Below are 21,265 nucleotides of genomic sequence, written 5' to 3'. Positions count from 1 at the left end.
TTGAATGTCTGAGTAACTTAACATTAGCTGCAGCTGGGAAACACAGTTGAGTTTCCTTTGATTAGTTTCTATTTTTCCCTCAACAGTATTCTGAAGAATACTATCATAGCCATTTGCTACCTGCGACAGTCATCCTTATGCTCTAGGAAGATGATGAGCTAAAACACATCCTATGATTAAAAAAATAAGCATTCCTCATGAATTGACGTAACACAGGACAGCAACCAAATTTGCACACTTCATTATATCCTTGGTTCCAGACTTCCCCTCATCATGACACACATCATATTTGCTAATAATAAGTGAAAAAACCCAGTATCCTCACTGAATGTAAAGGATGGAATGCAAGACCATGATGGGTCATCTTTTAATGCGTCTAAGTTATATCAGAAAGCTTACGTGATATTATAGAAGATGAAATTAGCATAATACCTGGTCATAGTACATAAAAGTCACTCCTAAAAGTCTGCTGAGAATACTAGCTTTGAAGGTTTTTATTCAGTCAACTGCCTTCATTCATTTATGTTTTCAAATATTTTAATAAGAAAATGGAAAACTATTTTGTGCTTAATATCCTGCCCTTGATAGGACTTTCATTGTTTTTCAATGCATGGAATTACAAAGTTAGTCTTTCATTTTTTTCTTTTACTCTTTCTTCTTGCTCTCTCTTCACACACATAGATACACACACACACACACACACACGCACACACACACACACTCACACACGCGCATGAACGCACAGTGTAGCTTGATACCACTTAATAAGGATAGAGGTGTATGTGTTTTTGGGGTGTCAAACAGCTGTCACAAACTGTCACCTCCACAAGAGAAACCTTGGCACACAATAAATGAAACCACATTCCTTTTTTAGCTGTCATTATTCATAGCCAATAAGTTGAACCGCTCACGGCATTTCATGCGCAAATAAAACCGCGACGTAGCTCAGTAGATCAGAATAGTGGGCCAACAGAGAAAACAGGGAAAACAACAGGCTGTCTGGGCCCTTCTGAAGTGGCTGAGCATCACCCTGCACCAGTGTGCAGCAAATGAGATCCAGCCTGGGGCAAGGCATTAAATATGCATATCAAAGCAAATGAAAAAAAATAAACCTGATGACTCAAATTGAGCACATTTAGATGCTGAAAATGTCCCCCTTACAGCACTTTCAGGTAGGGGTTCTGTGGTCTTTTCCCTCTCTCGTGACGGAGGGGCTGAGGGATGACAAGTTTGTAGGAACGGGTGAAAAGCTTTGGAAGGACGCCCTTTGTCGGGCAGGAGGGGGTGGTGGCCTAGGAACAAATGCAGTCAATATGCCCATGGTACCTAGAAGGCTGCAGAGCTTTCAAGATTTTCTCGTTCGTCCCGCACGAAACCCAAGCATGTGGCAGACCTCTCCGTTTCCCACTCAGTGTGCTGGTGGAACAAATTATTGCTTCATTTCAAAACAAATAGCAGGGGGCTAAAGCAAAAATGCTGGAGTTCAGATCTCTAGGAAATAAAAGGCTTTAAATTATGACGCCCAATGAGGTGGCAAGCCCTCGTGGATTCAAAATAAATCAGTTGTCATATTTACTTGATTGGGGGCTTGAAAGGGTAGCAACAAATGCTCCAGTTGACTCTTTTATCCGAAGATGATGATTGTTAAATTACTCAAGCACTATTCTCTTAGGTACCACCTCCTTCTTGAGTCTGTATTTAAATATTATAGTAGCTTCACAAATTAGCATTGTCTATCAACCAATGCCCCAAACTGCCTAGTTTATCTTATTTCTTCTACACAAACATCAGCACCCCCTAACTCCATACAGCCACCAGAAAAGCCATTGTCAAGAAACTGTTGTAGAAAACCAAGTAGTCACGACCCCACAAAATAACAAGAGGGGAAAAAAAAGCTTTTGATGCAGAAGCAACTAGGGACCTCTCATGCTCCGAACTAGTAGATACAGCCCTCTCTGTCCCCACCCCCATAATACAAATGCATACAAAGTCAGAAACAGAAAGGTGATGAAAATAAGTAAAGAGCAAAAATAAGTAAGTATTTGTGACGTGAACACTCCTCTTGAGCCGCAAGAACACACACTGCAGAGACACAGAGAAGCGAAGGAACTTCCAACAGCTGCTAGACCTTTATGATTTCACTTAACACGTGCAAGGTACAAAACCCCGGACCACTTTCCCCAGCACCTTGGAAACAGGTAAAGGTAAGGACAAGGGCAGGGGCCAGCATTGATTCTGTATCAGAACTGGACATCCATCCTACGCTATGGTTTTCTTTCATTACTGGAAACTTGTAGACTGTTGCCTCACGTAGAGCAAAGGTTAACTTTTCAAATCAATGGCTGCTTCTTTTCAAAAACTTTTGGTAGAGGGAGAGGAGAACTCACAGAAAAGCTATTATTCCTCAGGTAGTTCAATTCACCCCCCCCCCTTCATACTCAGGAATTTGGGGGTGGGGAGTGCAAACTGCCTTCAAACCTCAATGCCTGTTTAACCCCTATGTGGTGTTAATATTTCAGCTATGAAGCTATCCAGACCACTGCCTGTATTGTTCAGGTTGTGAGTTCAAATGTATAGACACTCTGTCCTCCACCTCCCTGCTCGAGTTCCCAAAATTATACTGCTATTCACACCTACTCTTTAACCTCGGCACTCTTGCCTTCCCTACCAGCCCTGCCAGCTGCAATCCTTCTCCTTGCTTCTTCTTCTTCAGATTTTGGGCATCACTACATATGCTTTTTCTTCCCTCCATCAGATTCACTCGACGAGTTCCAAAATAGGATTAAAAACAGAGAGAATAGAAATCTCCTTTCCTGGCTTAACATCCACGGGCATCTTCTAAGTCACCAACTGTTGAAGTGTTAAAGTGCAATCACTAACCTATGGTTACTCAATCTTAATTCCCTTCAGCTTTCTGTAATACAGTGTTAAAAATTGGTTCATCAAGGTTGCTGTCCTTTATTATAGAGATGCTTCAGGCACTTGGCAATAAGTCCATATTCTGACAATAAGTTTCTGTGAGCTAAAAGTCCTCAGAATTGTAATGTGTTCATTACTCCTTTTTATTGTTAATATACTGCAAAATTGCCAGGAATTCTCAGGATTATCTTCTCTGGGAGGGATATAGGCCCCCATTTCCCAGTTCTCTTCTTGCTCTTATCCCCCCCCACCCCATGTGCCTGCTCCATTCCTTCCTCTCCTGCTAACTACCTTGTCTCTAGCTATCTCTGATGCCTTGATTACACACAGAAAGAAACCAGGAAAGACAGAAACCATCCTATCAAAAAGAGCATTTGCTAACACCCATGCCCCAGGTCCAGGAAACTTCGCACGTTGAAAGCACAAATCAATTCTACCATCTCCTTGGTTCTCTGACTCTCAACATAAATAAGGGCAGGTCCAAGAAAGAGGAAATCAAAATAAAGGCCACGACACTGGTAGTGAGACAGGGAAGGCAAACTCCAAAAGCAACCACACCATTAGAAACCAAAACAAGTGAGCTCAATACCACAAGGTTTTAGAGACATGCTTTGCCCAGTGGCCTTCAGAGAACGCCACCAGCTCTACACACTTACGTGGTCGGCAAGATTTGTGGAGGAGCCTGAAAGTTCTTCATGGTCTGACTTGGAGCTTCCATCTCTCTCGTCAATCACGAGGTCAATGGGCATTTTCCCCTTCAAGCAACTGATGTACCGGTGGCAGAAGTTATCACACAGTTCGTGGACCTAGGAGGAGGGTCATGGCGGAGGTTCAGCCCAGATTGTCTTTATATGTTTCATTTTTAAAGAGGAAGAATATTGGGTTGCAGGGTTACATTTGTAAAGAGCAACAGTGTTAGCCTTTCGAACAAACTCTAATTAAGGGGTGTAAGAGCTGAAGGCAAGGAGACAATAGAGCAATTGTGGCAAGATAGCATTCGCCAGAGACTCCCCTGAGCAACAAGTTACTATAAAGAAAGAAACTGGACTGCAAAGAACTGGGTTCAGATGAGGAGAGCAGAGACAAAAATATGACTGGATAATAACCCGGAAACATGTAAACCCTAGAACTGGGGGCACTTGTGATTTCAAAAGCAAGGTGTTGTGTATGTTTCCTGGGGGGAATGATTGATCGACTTAGTGCACAGACACCCCAAAGAGGGCTATTCCTTCTGCTTGCACCCAGTTCGGGAACTCTGGGCCTAGGGTAAGTGGAGCTAATAGAGACACAAGCAGACATTGTGCACAGCAACACAAGTGGTTCCTGCTGTACTTCAAATAATCCTGAATGCCTGGGGGTGGGGGGCTTTAAAAGGCATGGCTACCCTGATTCCCACATCCTCCGAGGCCCTGGATTGAGAAGTCTATAAAGGAGGAACATAGGAACGTGAGCAACATCTCCAGATGAGTAATCTTTCATCCGGGAGGCATGTAACATCCCAGTCATCTGGCTGAAAGAATGCGGGGGTCATCAAAATGGGGACTGCTGTTTCCTGCTTACCTTTTCCAACTCCAGAAGATGAAACCTTAGTACTTGTATTGCTTGTATCATCTGAAAGGGAAATTTAAGAGAATGGAGTGAGGGTTCTGGGATGTGCAAATGTGTGTGTGTGTCTGTGTGTGTGTGTGTGTGGGGTATGTTGAGGGAATTGGGCAGAGGAAAAAGAAACCAGCAGGTGGCCGGGCAAAACCCACACATCAAGAAATAGGAAAACCAAATGATTACTGATCATCTCTGCCTCATTGACCACAGAGGTGGGAACTAGTATAAGGGGTAGCCTTAGTATTCATTTCTCCCCCCCCCCCCCAGGCTCACAGTGTGCTGTTGGTAAGGGCTGCCTTTCTCCCACCAGGTCTTCTTATTCCATCCCAGTCTTTTCTGTCTCCTCCTACCCTCCACCGCAGGTCAAATTGGAAAAGGAGGAGGAGGGAGAGATAATAGAATAAAACAAGATAATAAGAGGGAAGAGAAGAGAAGAGAAGAGAAGAGAAGAGAAGAGAAGAGAAGAGAAGAGAAGAGAAGAGAAGACGGAGGGGGGGGCATTTCTTTGGACAGAAAGGCCTTTTAGAACAGCAAACCCGGAGCAAGCCTCCTCTCAGAAGAAGGAAATACTCCAGATGAATGGGGAGGCAGGGCCTTTGAAAGAGGATTTAAGTACTTTTAATATTGAAATCCTGCAAATTAGCAAAAGAATCGCACCTAAAAGTGGCCTGCGCGGGCTAGCCCTTCACCCCCCAACCCACACTCAGCCCGCCCTCGGCCGCCCAGCAGTTATTTCCTTCGGGGCTGCAGCCTGAGGCTCGGCCGCCTTCGCCGGCCCCGTAGAGGAAATAGCTCCCTTCTTGCGGCTTACTCCCGAGGCCGAGACCTGGGAAGCATCCCCAATCGCCGGCTTGGCGCCGCGGCGCCCGCTGCTGCCTCGGTGGGTTTCTCATCCCCCTGAGGACTGTACTGCCCCTGGCTCGCCCCTAGCCCCTCAGGAGCTCTAAATGGGTTCCTTCCCGTGTGCTTCCCTTGGAGGGCTCTGCAGCAACTCCATGGAGCTCCAGGGGAAATGAGTGTAACTCTGAGCTTGGGATGGGGCCGAGGCTGGGGACAAGCAAGAAACAGAGAGCCTTACCAAATTATCCAGCTCTGGGTTTGAGGAAAAAAGAGGCTTTTCAGCACGAACCTATAGGAAGTAGGGAAAGTCAGCATGAATCTTCAGCCCAAGTAAAAAGAGAAAACACTATCGGCACTGATCTGGATTGAGGCAGCGGGTACTGCTGGGGCAGAAGAGAGGGCAGGGGCTTTGGTAAAATCCGAGAAGCAGACCGGTGTCTTAAGCGAGTGGGGTCGGTGGAGAAACAGCAAGGCCTGACTCGGTAGGGAGAGCCGTGCCCTACTCCAGTTGTAGCGGGGAAGGCAAGGCGGTTCGCGGATTCTCAGAACCCGCTTCTGCAGCCGAGCCAGGGACTGGGTCTCCCCCCCACCTCCCGCATCTCCACGCCTGTGTAGACCTCTCTCCGGGCTCCTAGCTTCCTTTGCTCCCGGGCACTCCCAGGTCCCTCCCAACCCCTCTCCCCAATTCTTGTTCAAGTAGCTGCAGGCGGGGAAAAGGCCAAGCCCTAGATTAGGAGCAGGTCAACTTTAATTCGAGGGTCGAGCCCCTGTATTCCTGACTGGGGGGAAAAACAAACACCCATATTTATCTCCGTTTCCAATTCGCCTCCAGGCTAAGGGATGGGGAGGAGGCGCGGAGTGCGGACTGGGCCAGAGGAGCAGATCGGGTGTCCTGCCTTTTCCTCCGCTTTCAAGTCAAGCTCGGAGGAAAGGGGAGGGAGGGTGAAGGCCTGCTGGGGGGTGGGGGTGAGTGGGTCAAGAAGCTTGGACCTGCTTGGCGAAGACCGCGATGTCCTCGTTGAAGGAGTCGGAGGAACAGACGTCTCCGCCGGCCACTCCGGGTTCCCGGGGAGTGCAGGTCGCCAGCTCGCACTTCTCAAAGACCAGTGCTAACAGAGGAAACAACGGGTGCCTAACGGGCAGCGCCACGCAGAGACACACGCACGGAGACGGGGTGCAGAGGGGAAGGAGCAAGAACTGTAATCAACAAGTTTGGAGGGTTTGCATTCTTTCTTTAATACAACAGGCACGCAACACACTACACCCTCAATCAGCCGAGCCTGGGCCACAAACAGAAAGGAAACAGCCTGGCCTTTTCCCTTGAAGCATAGGTCTTTTCAGATCAGCCCCGAGAAGCCCCCGGCCACTTTAGCCCACCAAGTAAACATACACTCACTTAGGGTGTAATGAAATGATCAAAAGCCCATGCAATACAGAGCTCGGGGTTAGTTCAGATCCCACTACACTCTCCAGAGGTGCCTGCCACCCTACCCTGACCTCCAGGACACCGAACACTATTTGAATTTTTCCCCCCACAATCTGAATTGAGCTAACGGGCATTTCAGACGAGGCCGAGGGCTTCACCAACGTACACACCAGAATGACATTTTCCCCATTTTAAAAAAAAAGTGCTCTAATCTCTCCACCGTTTGCTTCATAAACTTGTTCACTTTGCTGGTAGTGAAGCTCCGGTGATAGGGCCAAAATAATAAGAATGTTCAACTCGAAACAGCTTCTTTCCAAAGACCACATTTCTCCCAGCGTTGCAGCGCACAAGAATAAATAAACCGCATTTCGAAACTTGTAAGTGTGCACGCCGGGCGCTTACGCCCTTTGTGTTCCTTCGGGAGGCTTAGCTACACCTCGGGATGCTTGAGGCCTCAGGCTTTAGGCTCAGTTGCTGTTTACCCACTGTCCCCTCCCCTCGGCATCCCGCCGCCTTCCCCACATTCCCTCAGCCAGAAGAACCCGAGTAGTACACGCTTGGACCCTACTCGCCCACCCCTCTCCGAGCTTTCCGAATATAAAATAATTTCCAGCCATTTCCCTGATTCCCCCTAAGAACGGCTGTGTGCAAGCGGCAGTCTCTTCCACCCGGCTGCACTTCAAGGTCTGCCCCCTTTATTTACAGAGAATTAAGAAGTGGGTGATTAGGACTTCCTGGCCGACAGAAGCTGCCCTGATTCCAGCTCAAGCTGCGTTTAGTGACTCCCAGGCCCTCAGTAGGAAACAGAAAGGGGAGGAGAGGCGAGAAAAAAGAAAGAGAGAGAGAGAGAGAAAAGAGAAAAGAAAAAGGAAACTGGAAGTTTCTGCAGCAAACTTTCCTCTTAGTGAAGGCCTCTGTAAGGCAGCCTGAGACAACCAACAGTGCGTCTTTTGGCCAGGAATCTTGTCCTTGGGGAGAAGGCCCGGCCAGCAAGATTTGAGGACTAAGTACTCAACCAGGACTCTGGGGTCTGGAGAGGCCGAACCAAGGGAGTAGAGGAGGTTCTATTTTTCTCGTCTGTGACTCAAGGAGCCGGAAAGCAGGCTCCCTCCCCGGTCTTTCTCTACTACAAGCAGTTCTCCCATGCAGCATTAAGACCCACTTAGCCGCCCTGTCCACCCCACAGCCACCACCACCGGAGATAAACACACGCACTCACGCACACTCACACACAGTAAGCTGGGTCCGGGGGTCGGTTTACCCGTAGATCGCGTCCTTGTCTCTTTTCAAGGCATCGTTGACAGCAGATCCCATGCTGGCTGGCATGACATTGGGGTGCGGGGCGTGAGCGCCGTAATGCTGCGTGGCGTGGAGCGGCGGCCCGTGGTTAAGGTGGTGAACCGGGGGGATCGGGCGCGGCGCGTGAGGGTCTCCGTACATGGAAGCGGGAACCCCTACTCCGTCCATCCCGCCGTAATGGGGCAGCTCATCGTACTGTCAGAGCCCGACAAGGGGGGGGGTGGGGTGGCAGAGAGGGTGAGAGAAAACCCAGGAGGGCAGAGACAGGAAAGCAAAGAAACCCGGAGCAGAGAAGAGAAGAGAAGAGAAGAGAAGAGAAGAGAAGAGAAGAGAAGAGAAGAGAAGAGAAGAGAAGAGAAGAGAAGAGAAGAGAAGAGAAGAGAAGAGAGAGAGAGAGAGCGAGCGAGAACAGAGGAGTGGGGAGTGGGAATCGGATAGAGAGCAGGGGGGGAGAGGGAGTAGGACGGAGAGAGGGAGGGAGGGAGAAAGAGAGGGAGGGAGGGAGGAGAGAGAGAGAGAGAGAGAGAGAGAGAGAGAGAGAGAGAGAGAGAGAGAGAAACAAAAATAAAAACAAAATCAGAGAGAAGAAAAGTACCAGACACAAGTTGAACACACTACAAACCAAACCAGCAGAAACAACAGAGTTGAAAGTTGGGAGAAGTCTGTAAATTTTAAACTGAAAAAGTCTCAGCCAAGAGCAGCATTCAGAGAAGGGAGATCAGGCCGGGGAAGCCGGGGGCGGGCGCAGGGAGACCCCGCTCAGGCCGGCGGCTGCAGAACCCCAGCGAGCCAACCAAGGGAGAAGTGGAGTTAGCTAGAGGAGGAAGCCCCGGATCCCACCCCTAGCCCCCCTTCGCCTCCTCTAGGAGATCCAATAAATCAAAGGGCGAAATGAAACAAAATAAAGAGAAGGAAAACGCTAATAATCAGGCCGAGAACGCCAAGGACCAGGGAAGACTAGGACCAGTGCCTCCCCGGGGGCTGGGAGCAGAGGGTGGGGAGGAATAACATGAAAGTTACCAGAAACATTATTTAGCAGCGGATTCCCTGCGTCCTTGTCAATTTCAGAGACAAAACAAGCAGCCCAGGCTAGTCTAGGCAGCACGGCCCCAGCGGCGGCCCCGGCGGCGGCGGCGGCTCCAAAGCAGCCCGCGCCCGCCCGGAGCCGCGCGAGCAGCGGCGAAAGAGGCGCAGCAGCGGCGGCAGGAGAACCCGGGGAATCGCGCTGCCGGGGTAAAAGCTGGAGCGAGGCGAAAGCGTGTAACAATTGCACACACGTACACACACACACACACACACACATACGCGCGCGCGCGCGCGCGCACACACACACACACACACACACACCACTCACACGCACTCGCCGCCCGCCCGCTCGCACAGCGCTGGGACACGCGCGCCCAGACACGCACACACGCACGCACACACACTCTCACACACGCCGGAGCACGGGGGGGGGGGGAAAGAAGCCGATGAATAATTTTGCTACTATTTTTTAAAATACTGGCCGCCATCATCAAGCAAGAGCAGCAGCCAGCTTGAAGGGAGAGGAGGCATGGGGCAGGGCCCTGTAGGAGAGGATTTATATCTAGGTAAGTGTTGGAGATTTAAACCTACCCTTTGCGCCATCAGTCTGCGCTCCAATAAACTCCTGGATGTGTCGTATATTTAAAATCCCAGTCCGGATAAGAAAGTGAGCTAGGCTGAAGAGTCTTTTTTTTTCCAAACCAAGGAGACTTCTCCCAATTTTCCAATGTTATTTTTTGGGGGGTGGGGGAAGCTCAGTCAAGAAAACGAAGATTTTTTTTTTCAATGAGATTTCTTCTTTTTCTCTTTTTTTCCTCTTCTTCCTTCTCCTGATCTTCCTCCTCCTCCTCCTCTACCTCCTCCTCCCCCTCCCCTCCTCCTCCTCTTCGGTCCTCCTTTATCCCTTTTTCTCTTCTCTTCCTCTCAGTTGAAAAAAAAGAAAAAGAAAAAGAAGAAGAAAAAAAATTGTCAAACCCCCGAACTGAAGGTTATGAGCGGCCAGTCAGCAGCCCACATGTAACCGAACTGTCGAGTTTCATGGCTTTTTGCCACTCCAGCTGTCAATCAAAGCCCGGAATGTCAAGGTAGTGAATGAATGATGGTTGATGATGATGAAGAGGAGCAATCTTTCAGACTTGTTTTTTTTTTCTTCCAGTAAAACTCCGCGAGGGGTTTCTTTTTCTTGAATTTTTCCTCCCCCCTCCCCCCTCTTTTAGCCTTGCCCCTAAAATAGCTCTAATATGATCCTCTCTCTTTAAAGTATTGTTCAAAGAAAGCAAGGAGAAAAATCAAGAAAAAAATGAATAGTTTGCAAAAATTGGACTTCCTTCCCCCCTCTCTGGTAGGTATTTTGTCTCTCCCTCTCTCTCTTTCTCGCTCGCTCTCACTCGCGCTCGCTCTCTCGCGCTCTCTCTCGCGCGCGCTCTCTTTCTCTCTCTCTCTCTCTTTCTCTCTGGGAGATGAGTGAGTGTCAGTAGGTGTTGGCAGGTTGGCTGCAGCCCGGCTTATAGTAGAGCCTCAGTTTGGCGGCGCGGGTCGGCGGCGGGAGAACGAAATGACGGAACCCGGAAGTCGTGGTGGCCATAGCCCGTCGTGCAGCGGAGACACATCCCGGGAGTGGGGAGCTGGAGCGAGGAGGAGCGCGCAGCGCGGAGCCTCTGATATGCAGCGAGTGCGGTCGGACGGCTGGAGAGGGGGGGGGACTGGGGGGGAGGGGAGGCTGGAGCCGAGAGGACCGGAGCAAATCAGCAAGCCTGCTTCTCCAGGGGGACGACTCGGCTCGGGAGAGGGGGGGGGGGAGGAAGAGGGGAGGGAGGGGGGGATAAGGGAGGGGGAAAGGGAGGGAGAGTGGGAGGGGAGGGAGAGAGGGAGGGAGAAAGAGAGAGAGAGAGAGAGAGAGAGAGAGAGAGAGAGAGAGAGAGAGAGAGAGAAGAGAGAGAGAGAGAGAACACGCAACACGCGTGATTGGAGAGGAGGGAGGAAGAGGACAGGGAGAGCACAGACAGGAAAACTGCAGAAAGCCACAGGGAAAGTACGGTACAACCTTAGATATTTTTATCTTAAACTTACTTCTAGTTTATTTCCCCACCACTCCTCTTGGCTCCTGCCTAACTGGGTCGTGTTGGGGATGTTTGGCATGGCGCTCTCGCTTTTGTTCGTTTTAATTCCGCGGCCCCTTCCTCTGCCCGCGGATTCCTAGGTCCCGAAGTCTCCAGCTAACAACCTAAAGCAGCAAGCTCAGCCGACAGTACCACCGCGGGGCTAAATTTGTTGTTGTTGTTGTTAAGTAGCACTTTTTTCCTAGAGCAGATGCAGAGCCCTTGTTGTCAATATTCATTTCTTTTTTCTAGTACAAGATGGGAGCAGCTTAACTCTGAGCGTAGTCCCGCGGCGAGCTGCAGACAGTAGACCACCTCGGAGAGTCTTGGGGTCCTGGGCGAAATCTGGAAGGAGGAAGTAGGATGAGAGATTAGCGGGGTAGGAGTTAGCAGGGAGCGAGTTGTTTGGTGTTTGTTGTTTACCGAGGTAGCCAAGCGGGGTGTGCGTGTGAGTATGTGTGTATACACGAGCGCGAAAGCGCGCGACCGGTGTGCGCCTACAAAGTGAATCTTGGCTCTGGGAAGCACCGAAGGAGAGCGATTAAAGAGCAACTGGAATAGAAGATACTCGCGAGGAGTGGCTGGCGCTCGCTGCCCAGCTTTGTTGTGGTTGCCCTGGGCGCAGCGGCAGCTCGGTTGTAACGAGGGCTAAAGGCCGAGTTAATTACACCGGGCGGATTTCGCTGGGCGGGGACGATGGGACTGACTCCTATCGAACTTTTCCCAAAAGGAAAAGGAGGCGAGTGGGGTTAGAAAGGTAAATACCCGACAAGATTTTTGGTAGAAACTTGTTCTGGCCGGGGTCCCGCTCAATTCCTGGTCGGAGTTCCAGCTGGCTTTACCTCTACGCCGCTGCTTCCCGGAGGCTGCACGTCAATCAGGCAGAGCCGAGAGCTGGGGGCGGAGCTTTGGTCACCCGGCGCGCCGAGCCGGGCTCACCCTGCCGCCACCCGGCAGCTGGCTGAGCGACCCTGCCAGGCTCTGGGAGCGCGCCCTCTCCCCAACTTCTCACCCTCGTCCAGGGTTCCCGGCCCGAGGCCCAGGGACTGCTGCTGTTCAACCGCGGCCTCCCTTCCCAACTCTGAACCCATTCTGTGTGGTAGAAAGCAGCGCCTCCTAATCGGATGGCTTTGACTGGACTTTCTCGTGGGGGCGGGGGTGGATGGGAGTGGTTAGGAAGAGTAAAGTGGTGTGTGTGTGTGTGTGCGTGCGTGTGTGTGCGCGTGTGTGTGTGTGTGTGAGAGAGAGAGACAGAGAGAGGAGAGACACAGAGAAACACACACACAGAGACAGAGAGAGAGAGAGAGACAGAGACAGAGAGAGAGAGAGAGAGAGAGAGAGAGAGAGAGAGAGAAACGTTCTTTTTGACCCCCTTTGCATCTTGGTTTCTTCGTGAGCTTCTGAGCATCCCAAACTAGCTAAGACCACCGCTTGCCTAGACTCCTTGCAGAGTCTGAGGAAATTTGGCCTCGTTTTCCTAGGACTGGGGAATGAGCTCCGGAGGTCAATAAAGCCCTCCAAAAATGATGAATGATTGAGCACCTGTGATGATGATAGTGATTACCAGAGCAATTAAACAGTTTGATTAAATGAGCCATCATAACAATGATGTCTGCGGGAAATCGGCCCTCACATATAAAGACTGTGTGGAGGGGCTGGCAGAGGCGCGGAGAGCGCGCCGGGAGAGGGGCCTCGGCCCGCGCGGGGTTGACTCCGGTGGCCAAAGCAGGGACGGCGGACTCTGGGAGCAGACTCAAGCCTAGGCTTTCCGTCTCGGTTCCTCCCTGGCTTCAAGCCTAAGACGTCCGACCTTTCTGAAACCTGAAGGACCACAGGGTCCTTTCCCCTCCCCCCCCCCCCCCGTTTTTTTCTCCCTAGAAGAACTCCAAGATTACAAATATCCACTTCATTTGTCGCTGTTACTCGTCGACACATAAGAAAAGGTGAGTGAAAGAAAAGGAAAAGTTGTCTCCACATTTTTATTTCAAGGGGTGGGCGGTAATTAAACCTCCTCAGTTTAGCCGCCTAGGGGTAGAGAGAGAGAGACAGAGACAGAATTTGGGAGAATTTCTGGCCTGACTAACCACTGTTTTCTGCCTCGCGGAGTTGTGGATGATGATGGGTCCAAGTTGTCGGTCCAAGGCGGCTGGAATAGTTTACACTCAATTTTGACTCTTCTAATTGTTCTAAATTTCAACATTGACTATTTATTATCGCCAGTAAGATTGTTGCTATTTTTAAAGTCCGGGTTAGGTAAAAAGTTTCTTTTTCAAAAGGACTCCAGAGATAAACGCTTTTGCGAAGAACAAGTTCGTGAGAAACCTCTGTCTTTTAGTCTAAGCATGCCTAACCCTTTTTTCTTTTCTTCTTCTTCTTCTTCTTCTTCTTCTTCTTCTTCTTCTTCTTCTTCTTCTTCTTCTTCTTCTTCTTCTTCTTCTTCTTCTTCTTCTTCTTCTTCTTCTTCTTCTTCTTCTTCTTTGTTTTTTTTTTAACACCACTACTCATTCCTTGCCCCATTGATATAATAAAGCGATTTAGCATCCCGGTGACCTTTATTTAGCAAAACTTCACTAGCGTTAAAAATAGCAGTAATAAGGTTTCTACCTGAGTAAAAATTCAGACAAATTGACCATTTCTGTATTTTAAAACAATCGTTGAAGAAATAATGGCTTGATTAGCTAGTGGTGATTTGGGGTTTTATAAAAGAAAATCATAAACCGCTTCCTACGACGGGAGTGCAGAGGGTCTTTAACCCGAACCCCTCTCTTCCTCTTTCACCAGGCAACTTCTTATGTAATTTGTCGAATATATTAAAGGAAACAGGAGGACAATCTGGTTAAATGTAGGGGGCAGAAAGGAAGGGTATTTTAAAGTATTTTTTTTAAAAAAATATTTTTAACGAGATTTTTAGTTAAGAAGTGTGGGGTGGTTGGAAATAGCACACTACTGAAGAACAGCTGTATGGCTCTGAAATACACTTTATCTAAAAGGAGGTGCTGTTTCCTAGCAACTAAAAAGGGATTTGTTGCTCATATGCATGCTATTGGTGAAACTATTAGTTTAAATGTTAGTTTTAAAATCCACCGCTACACTACACCACATGGGAGATGAAACTGGAGTTGATTCAGTGTATCTCTCCTGGTTACTGTGATGACTTCAAAGGACTACGATTATCAAGGACTTGTGGGTATTTTATTAATAATACAACTGCAAAGGGGTCTTCTAGTTATGGATTGATTACCTGTTTTCCATCCTTGATTTCCCTGTCTGATAGAAGCCATCCCACAGAAGCGAGGTGTCCACACTTTCTCTTTTCCGTCTGTGTGGACGCCTTGTTTTCAGAGCTCGGCACTCCACACTCTGGTCGTGGATTAATTTACTCTCCCACATTTGAGGTGAAGGGAAATAGGTGGGGCTGCCCCAGAGACAAACAAGAGATGGGGGTCACAGGCGCATTGCACACCTCAGTCAACAGTCAGCTCCTCCTGCCAGGCTGGAAATGGTTTTAACAGGCGGTAAAATTTCATCTTGCGGTGTCAAATTGGGGTCATTTTGGGGTTAGAGTTCTCAGTGTCCGTGAGGAGCTGTCCAGCTGTGTGGGGACTCATTAACTGCAAAAGATCTGTTTCAGTAAAAACAATTCAAAGACAATCAGAAGGCTAAAGACTCTCTACAAATCGCATTTTACAAGTGCGCCAGAACAAATATGGTTGGTAAAACCTATTTCTTCACAATCCCAAATCAGCTACTTAGCTCTGGAGTGGGGGGTGGGAACATTGAATTAAAAAGGAGGTGAAGGGGGGGTGCCGAAGGGGGGGGGGTGAATGAGAAGGAGAATTGGGCCTCTCAAATTTAAGAGTCTGTTTTTAATCACTCCTTTCTTATTGAAGCATCCCCTAGACTTCTGAAAAGCTCTCCTTTCTATTTCTCCTTTTCTTCTTTTGATCCCTTGTGGAATGTTACTATAGGTAACATTAAGGATTTAAAAGAATAATGTAAGCCCCCTAGTTCTGTAGCCCAATGGCATTGGCTTTCGGGAGGGGAGTTCATTTGAAGCAGCCCTTCTAAACTGGAACTATGTTCTAGCTGAACTTGCTCAGGCTTCTTGAGGTGGTATTTGTGGCTGTTCTTTTTATATACCCTCCCCACACTTTCCAGATCCTCTGCACAGATAACTCCAAATTCCTCAGAACTGTGAGGTCCTGAAGTGCTAATCTGTGTATTAAAATCGCCAGATTTAAATCCCTTTTGTCTTCTTTACAACAGTTAGAACAATTGATGCTTTACTACACGAGCAAGTAAATCCAGCCTTAATCTTGTTTGTAACTTCAGTTAATGTTTTGATTTGGAATATTTTGTATTAAGGAGACTTTTATGTAAGAAAAAAAAAAACCCGAGATTGTGTTTGATTTGGGGAGGTTCTGTTCCTCAGTGTGAAGAAAGATGACCTATTCCTTTGACTTAAGAGGATTTCATTGGGTCAAAGAAGAGTTCAGGGTTAAAATAGGAGGTTAAACATGGGAAACGCCAGGATTTTTTTGACAAAACGAAGTTGATCTATAAAAGTAAAGTATCGTTATGAAGGATATTTATTTCCTTGGATTACTGAACCTAGCAAGCAAAAAAAAAAAATCCTCAAAACGCACCATCCATATTCTCTGTCTGTACCCCACCTCTGTTCCCACTTGTCCCCTTTCCCTCCGCACTGCTTTCCTATGGATTCTAAAGGAGGATACTTTTTGAAGTCCCTCTCCTTTCTCCAGGCTTCCCAGGGTGTTTGTAAATTGTTCTCCAAGGATTCTGTGGCCCTACAGAAACCGCCCTGAGCCTAGTCTTATTGGGACAAAGGCACAGAGCTGTCTCCTGCCTTGGTCCTGTTGCTGGCTGACAGTTGGAATTTTTTATACATAGTTCATTTCATGTTTCTAATAACGTGTTTGTCCCCACTCTGCCCCTTGGAGCCACTTACTACTTTTAAAATGTCTCTTCTCCTTAAACCGTCCCTCATCCTTGTGAACTGTTTTTGACCTCCCCAGCAGTGTAACAGAAAAGTTAGAAAGAATTCTACTCACTTCCTTACCTGTTACCTTGCTTTGTGTTCTTTTTAAATGACGTCTACAGAGAGAGGGGGCTCGTTGGGGTCCCCCTCTCCCCATCACCACCACCACCACTTATTGTTTTTTGCCTTTGTTTTGTATTTATTTTTATTTATTTATTTTTTGCTATTTTACCCCTTGGTGTTCTATTATAGACTTCTCTCCCTGGAAATAATACTATTAAAGCAATCTACAGTTGTTTTTTTTTTTTTTTTTGATGGGTGGAGTAGAATTGCTGCATTTTGCTTTTTCCCTGTCTTATTTCTTCCAGTTTTAGCTATTTCCCTGTGTCGCGGGAAGAACGAGTTTCAATAAGTAGCCCTCTAGCGCTATCTGGCGGGGCTCCAAACGCGCCGAGCACGACGGTGCTGTCAGTTTCTCCTTCCCGCGTCCTTCCCCTCTCCTCTTCCACTATCTCTAGTCTCTTCTGCTCTCTGTACCCTATTTCCAGTTCCTTCTTTGCCCCTTCTGTCCCCTTTCTATTCTTTATTACAGTTTCCAGGGCAGACAGCGAACCCTGTACCGGCCAGCACCTTAGCCCTTGCAACTAGATGGCAGTCCTGCCACCCAGATCTTGCGGGCTTTCCAGTCCTGAGCCAGCGTGGCTCACGTCCATCCACTCTCTTTGATGAGCACTTCAGCGGTGTTAAACGTGTTGACAAGTCCCACGGTCTCCGCGGGCGGTGTTTTGAAGGGGCTTAAAACTACAATTGGGAAGTTTGCTGGAAAGAAACAAAACACTGGACTTTCCCGCTAGCACAGTCGGGGCTAAGATTGAGGTCTGAAGGCTGGGCACCCGGTGTGAGTGGGAAGGGGCATCTCAGGGACAGGACAGTAGGTAAGGTACCAAGTCTTTGCCAAAGGAATGGGAATTCGGTAAAACACGTGCTCTCAGCACCCCAAGATCTAGCTTTCCAAGGCACTGTCTCAGTTTGCAGTCTACATACATGGCGCCTGCCTATTTTCTCTTCCTCCAGATAACCAGTTAACCATATTTATCCCCAACATCCCCACCAAACACATGCACAATTTGGAGAGAAGTGTCAAAAGCAGGAGTAGGAAAGCCCCCTAGAAAACCCACAGTCAACACACACCCGCGCCAGAAAGCCAGTGGTGCTAAACCCGAATCGCAGGCATCTTTCGGTAACCTATAAACACTCCGGGGTGTTAACAGAGGTTAGAAGAGGCAGAGACCAAGATAGGCAGTCAAACCTGCCAGGCGTCTCATCACAGGGCTGCTATGCGTATTCATATTCTCTATTTCTTTCCCTCCTCCCTTCCCATCTCTCCCTCCTTTCTGTTTCCCTCCTTCTCCCTCTCATCCTTTTCTTCCTCCCACTCAGCCAGAGAGAAACCTTCAATCCTTGCTTTAAGCAAATCTTCCACTTACTCCTCTAAACGCCGGACACCTGAGACTGAAGGCCATTTATAAATGTGTTTCCTAAGAGCCAGTTATTGCTCTGAAGTAGAAGTGAGGCCACATGCCCTAACATACCTAGAAGGTGGCTACTACAGGTGTTAGAAACTTTGTCCTTCTAAGTTTTCTGAACCAGAGTCTCAACTCTGGATCGGTCTCTATAAAAACTGCCAAAATAGAATAGCAAAGAGCAGGGAGGGTGAAGAATTCCTCCCACTCCCCAGTGCTGAGGGAAGGCGCAGTTGCTTGTAATTAATTGAAGATTGTTATAAGGTCATCATTAGTCAACGTGCAAATAATTGCTGCCCATTTTTACTTAAAATTGACCAGCTCGAGTGTGAGAGATCGATTCAGAGGATAAAAATGATGTATCAAAACATCAATGTCGATTATTTGAAATATTGTTGTCGAATTTTTTTTATTGCTTCATCGGTTAAGTGTCTGAAAGTGCGGTGTTCAAACATATATTTATGTTGTCAATACTGTCAGAACTGTCACTTTTACACTACCGGATTTGTACTACATTTCAAATTTGTTCATTTGCATAAAATGCCCACCCTAGGATTCCCCTCACTCCCACCCCATCTCTGGAAAATCCCTGTCAGTTTCTTCAAAGGATTCTGCGATCTTTGCCTAAAGTGGGCACTGCTTCTTTTTCTCAAATTCCCAGGACGAATTACACTTCTTTTTGCACCATTTCTAACTTTGGAAGAGGCACTTTCTCCTTTTTGCCCAACTATGCCTAGCATAACCTTTTCTCCAAGACAATGTTGGAGCAATGCGAACATCATAGTCTAGCTACAAAACACGACACTTGGGAAGGACAACTGGTTAAAACAGATTCCACCTTACCTTCTTGACCACCCTCAGGTGAACCCAGACTCCACCAAGCCTGGGCATCAGGGCCTACCATCAAAATACCTGAAAGATTGAAGTCTTCCAGGAAAATGAATGTAGGAGTAAAAATACCTTTTCTTTCTTTTTTTACTTAAAAGCTGCGATGGTAGGAGAGGAAATCACACACACATAAGTGATCTGCACGTTTTACCTTTAAAAGCTTTTGAACTCCCGCGAAAGACACAGGTTGCAAGCAGAACTGACAGTTTTAATTCTACCCATTTTCACGTAGCACGTCAGATCAGAGGCACTCATTTATTTTATGGGGTGGGACATTAGAAAAGCAGATAGGGTGAATTCGATTATCTCTATCCTAAAAATCCCAGAGAAATTGAACTCTCTTATTGAAACGCAAACATTCCATCGCGGCTGTACAATTAGTCTAGACTAATTGAAATTTATAAATTCACATTCTGCTTAATCTTAGGCTTTTCATCCTCTCAACCCCCCTCCCCGCCCCCACCAGGATTCCAGCGAAGTCTGGGAGGTAAGGATGTGACGTTGTTTTAGTAAGCCTAAAACATTTTCATTATCCTTTTAATGCTTTTAAATAGGTCTGTTTGGACATTCAAAGAAGCTACACATACAAAGATGGTTTGGCTCGGTGCCGTCAATCCCAGCATTAAAAAAGGTAAAAAAAAAAAAAAAATCTGAGCGTCCCTATACTCATTCTTGCCTCGAATAAATAATTAAGTAAGTAAATAAACAAAGTGCGAGGCAAAAGAAAGTTTACTGCTTGCATCTGTTGGTCGTCGTGCGCGCGTGTATAAACATCTTGGAGTCAGTGTTTGTACGTTAATCTCCTCCCCACCCCCCCTCCCGGCAAGGGCGTGGAGAGATCGCCCCCAGAGAGCCGTGTTTACTCGTTGTTTTTTTTTTTTTTTAAATCTCTGGGCTGTGTATGACAAGTGTTACTTGAAGAAATTCATCGGCCTTCTCGAGATGCTTCCAGGTTTGCTGTAATGATCTGCAGAAGAGAACCGCCACCACTTTCCCACATCCCAAGGTGTTGGCGGAACTAGAGCGAGGGGGAGAGTGACTGCCAGGCTTAATTGCGGAGGGGAGGGCGGGGTGCCTCCCGGGATCCGAACCCGGGCGGGGGTTGGGGAGGTAAGATGCAACCCAGGAAGGGTCTTTCTGAACGCTGAAGTCGCCAGTTGGAGAATATTTGGACAAGGTATGATTGCCTTATTCCCCCCCCCCCCCATCTCAATGCCTTTGGGGAGAAGTGATACCCTTGTGTAACAATTAGCTCAGACAATAAAAATAATTGGAAAATCAGTTGGAATTTCTGAGTTTTTAATTACGTTTAATTTTGCACTAAGCCGTAAAATTACGAATGCCCCTCAATTAAACACTTTCCTCTTGCAAAGCGTTTAGCAACAATTATTCCTTAATCAGTCTGAATGTGAGTCACAAATGGTGCTTTTCCACATCAAAAGGACGTCCTTCCTTCCACGTTACCTTTTAGTCATAAGAGGATTAATTCCTGTAATTAGAAGGATAAATATGTGCATAAATATCTCTCTCACTCTCTTCTTTAAAACAACAACAACAAAACACTTTCACTGTGTGCGAGACACAGTGGGCGCGGGAAGAGGAAGTGTTTATGCTGCTGAAGGGTGGGTTTTGGCCGGACACCCCTTTGCGTGCTCCGGCCGTGGGAATCCCGGGCTGCGGGCGCGCCTCGCAGAACTGGAAGGACACGCCAGCACTCACACTCAGGGATGCGCTCGAGTCAGGCCGCAAGTCCAAAGCTGGGGTCGCGAGGACCCGAGTCCAGCCAAATTCTTCCAGATTGCATTCCACACCCCACTTTCGCCTCTGGCCGGCGCAGCGGGACTTCATTCTGGTCGGTGCCCGGGTCCCCTGGAGTGGAAGTCCCTGCCCTAAGCCGGAGCTTCAGTTTGACTTTTCAGGCTGCAAATAAAAATTGAGCATGACCTTTTAAAACTCCAGTGTGAATATCTCATTTACCTAATGACTTTATGTCACCTACGGAGAAGGTCAATTTCCTCTTAACCTTTCCCCCGCTGCTGCAGTAAGCATTCTTCCCTAATCAATGGTGGCTCGAATGATCAATTCCCATTTTATGATCGCTGACAAAGTCTGGCTAGGGGTGGGGAGTGAGACCAAGTTGCTGGCTAGGCCAGGACAGGGGCGTCGGGTACGCCCAGCTCCGCCCGGAGCCTCGGGAGGCTGCTCTCTCTCCGCCGAGTTCAGAGACCTTGGCAAACTTCCCTCCCCCACCCGCCAGCGAGACTTCTGAGTTGTCACTAATCCGAACCTGAAATTCACCAGAGCCCCTCTGGTTACCGACAACGCTCCTCGCTGTTGCTGGGCCTCTCCCTTGCCCACCCTGCAAATGCTTTCATTTCTTAGTCTTCCAGTAGGACTGCCCGACCCTAAGGAGAGAGAGTGTGCGTGTGTTACTTTTATTTTTCGAAATTAAAATTATCTCTTGCATCGTCACCGTGGATCTCTCAGCTCCTCCGCGTTAACTTCGTGTAAACAAAGCAACAACAAAAACCCAAGGGCCAGGGATTCTTGGATTCTCTGATTCATATTCTCTCTCTCTCTCTCTCTCTCTCTCTCTCTCTCTCTCTCTCTCTGTCTCCTATTTATGTTATCCTAGCCTTTCTCA

The 21,265-nt window shown here is 47.9% G+C and overlaps 1 protein-coding gene and 2 long non-coding RNA genes across 8 annotated transcripts in view; 1 reads left to right on the top strand and 2 right to left on the bottom strand.

Moving 5' to 3' along the window:
- Meis2 (Meis homeobox 2) overlaps window positions 1–11,323 on the bottom strand; it is a 207,583-nt gene extending 196,260 nt beyond the window's left edge. For 2 of the 6 annotated variants that reach the window (XM_085696490.2, XM_085696494.2), the window contains exons 1-6: window positions 11,183–11,323; window positions 8,049–8,281; window positions 6,352–6,493; window positions 5,600–5,650; window positions 4,480–4,530; window positions 3,576–3,725 (exon numbers count right to left, since the gene is read on the bottom strand). In XM_085696490.2, the coding sequence (XP_085552616.1) occupies window positions 3,576–3,725; window positions 4,480–4,530; window positions 5,600–5,650; window positions 6,352–6,493; window positions 8,049–8,281; window positions 11,183–11,251 (696 nt within the window). In that variant the 5' untranslated portion in view covers window positions 11,252–11,323. Of the gene's footprint in view, window positions 1–3,575; window positions 3,726–4,479; window positions 4,531–5,599; window positions 5,651–6,351; window positions 6,494–8,048; window positions 8,282–9,106; window positions 9,380–9,703; window positions 10,786–11,182 lie in introns of those variants that run through there. The other 4 variants (XM_085696495.2, XM_085696492.2, XM_085696496.2 and 1 more) reach the window with 4 other exon arrangements.
- Window positions 11,324–12,311: 988 nt separating this feature from the next.
- LOC125416772 (uncharacterized) lies at window positions 12,312–19,902 on the top strand. Its single transcript, XR_015739110.1, has 3 exons — window positions 12,312–13,154; window positions 19,176–19,252; window positions 19,531–19,902. It is a non-coding gene; the product is annotated as an uncharacterized LOC125416772 (long non-coding RNA).
- Window position 19,903: 1 nt separating this feature from the next.
- On the bottom strand, window positions 19,904–20,680 carry LOC146892609 (uncharacterized). Its single transcript, XR_015004104.2, has 2 exons — window positions 20,341–20,680; window positions 19,904–20,110 (listed from the first exon to the last, which is right to left on the bottom strand). It is a non-coding gene; the product is annotated as an uncharacterized LOC146892609 (long non-coding RNA).
- Between the last annotated feature and the right edge of the window lie 585 nt (window positions 20,681–21,265).

This window comes from Myodes glareolus, chromosome 10 (genome assembly GCF_982192425.1).
Source record: "Myodes glareolus chromosome 10, mMyoGla1.1, whole genome shotgun sequence".
Taxonomy (NCBI): Eukaryota; Metazoa; Chordata; class Mammalia; order Rodentia; family Cricetidae; genus Myodes; species Myodes glareolus.
Note: the sequence above shows the minus strand (reverse complement) of the source record. Positions and strands in the feature narration are given on the sequence as shown.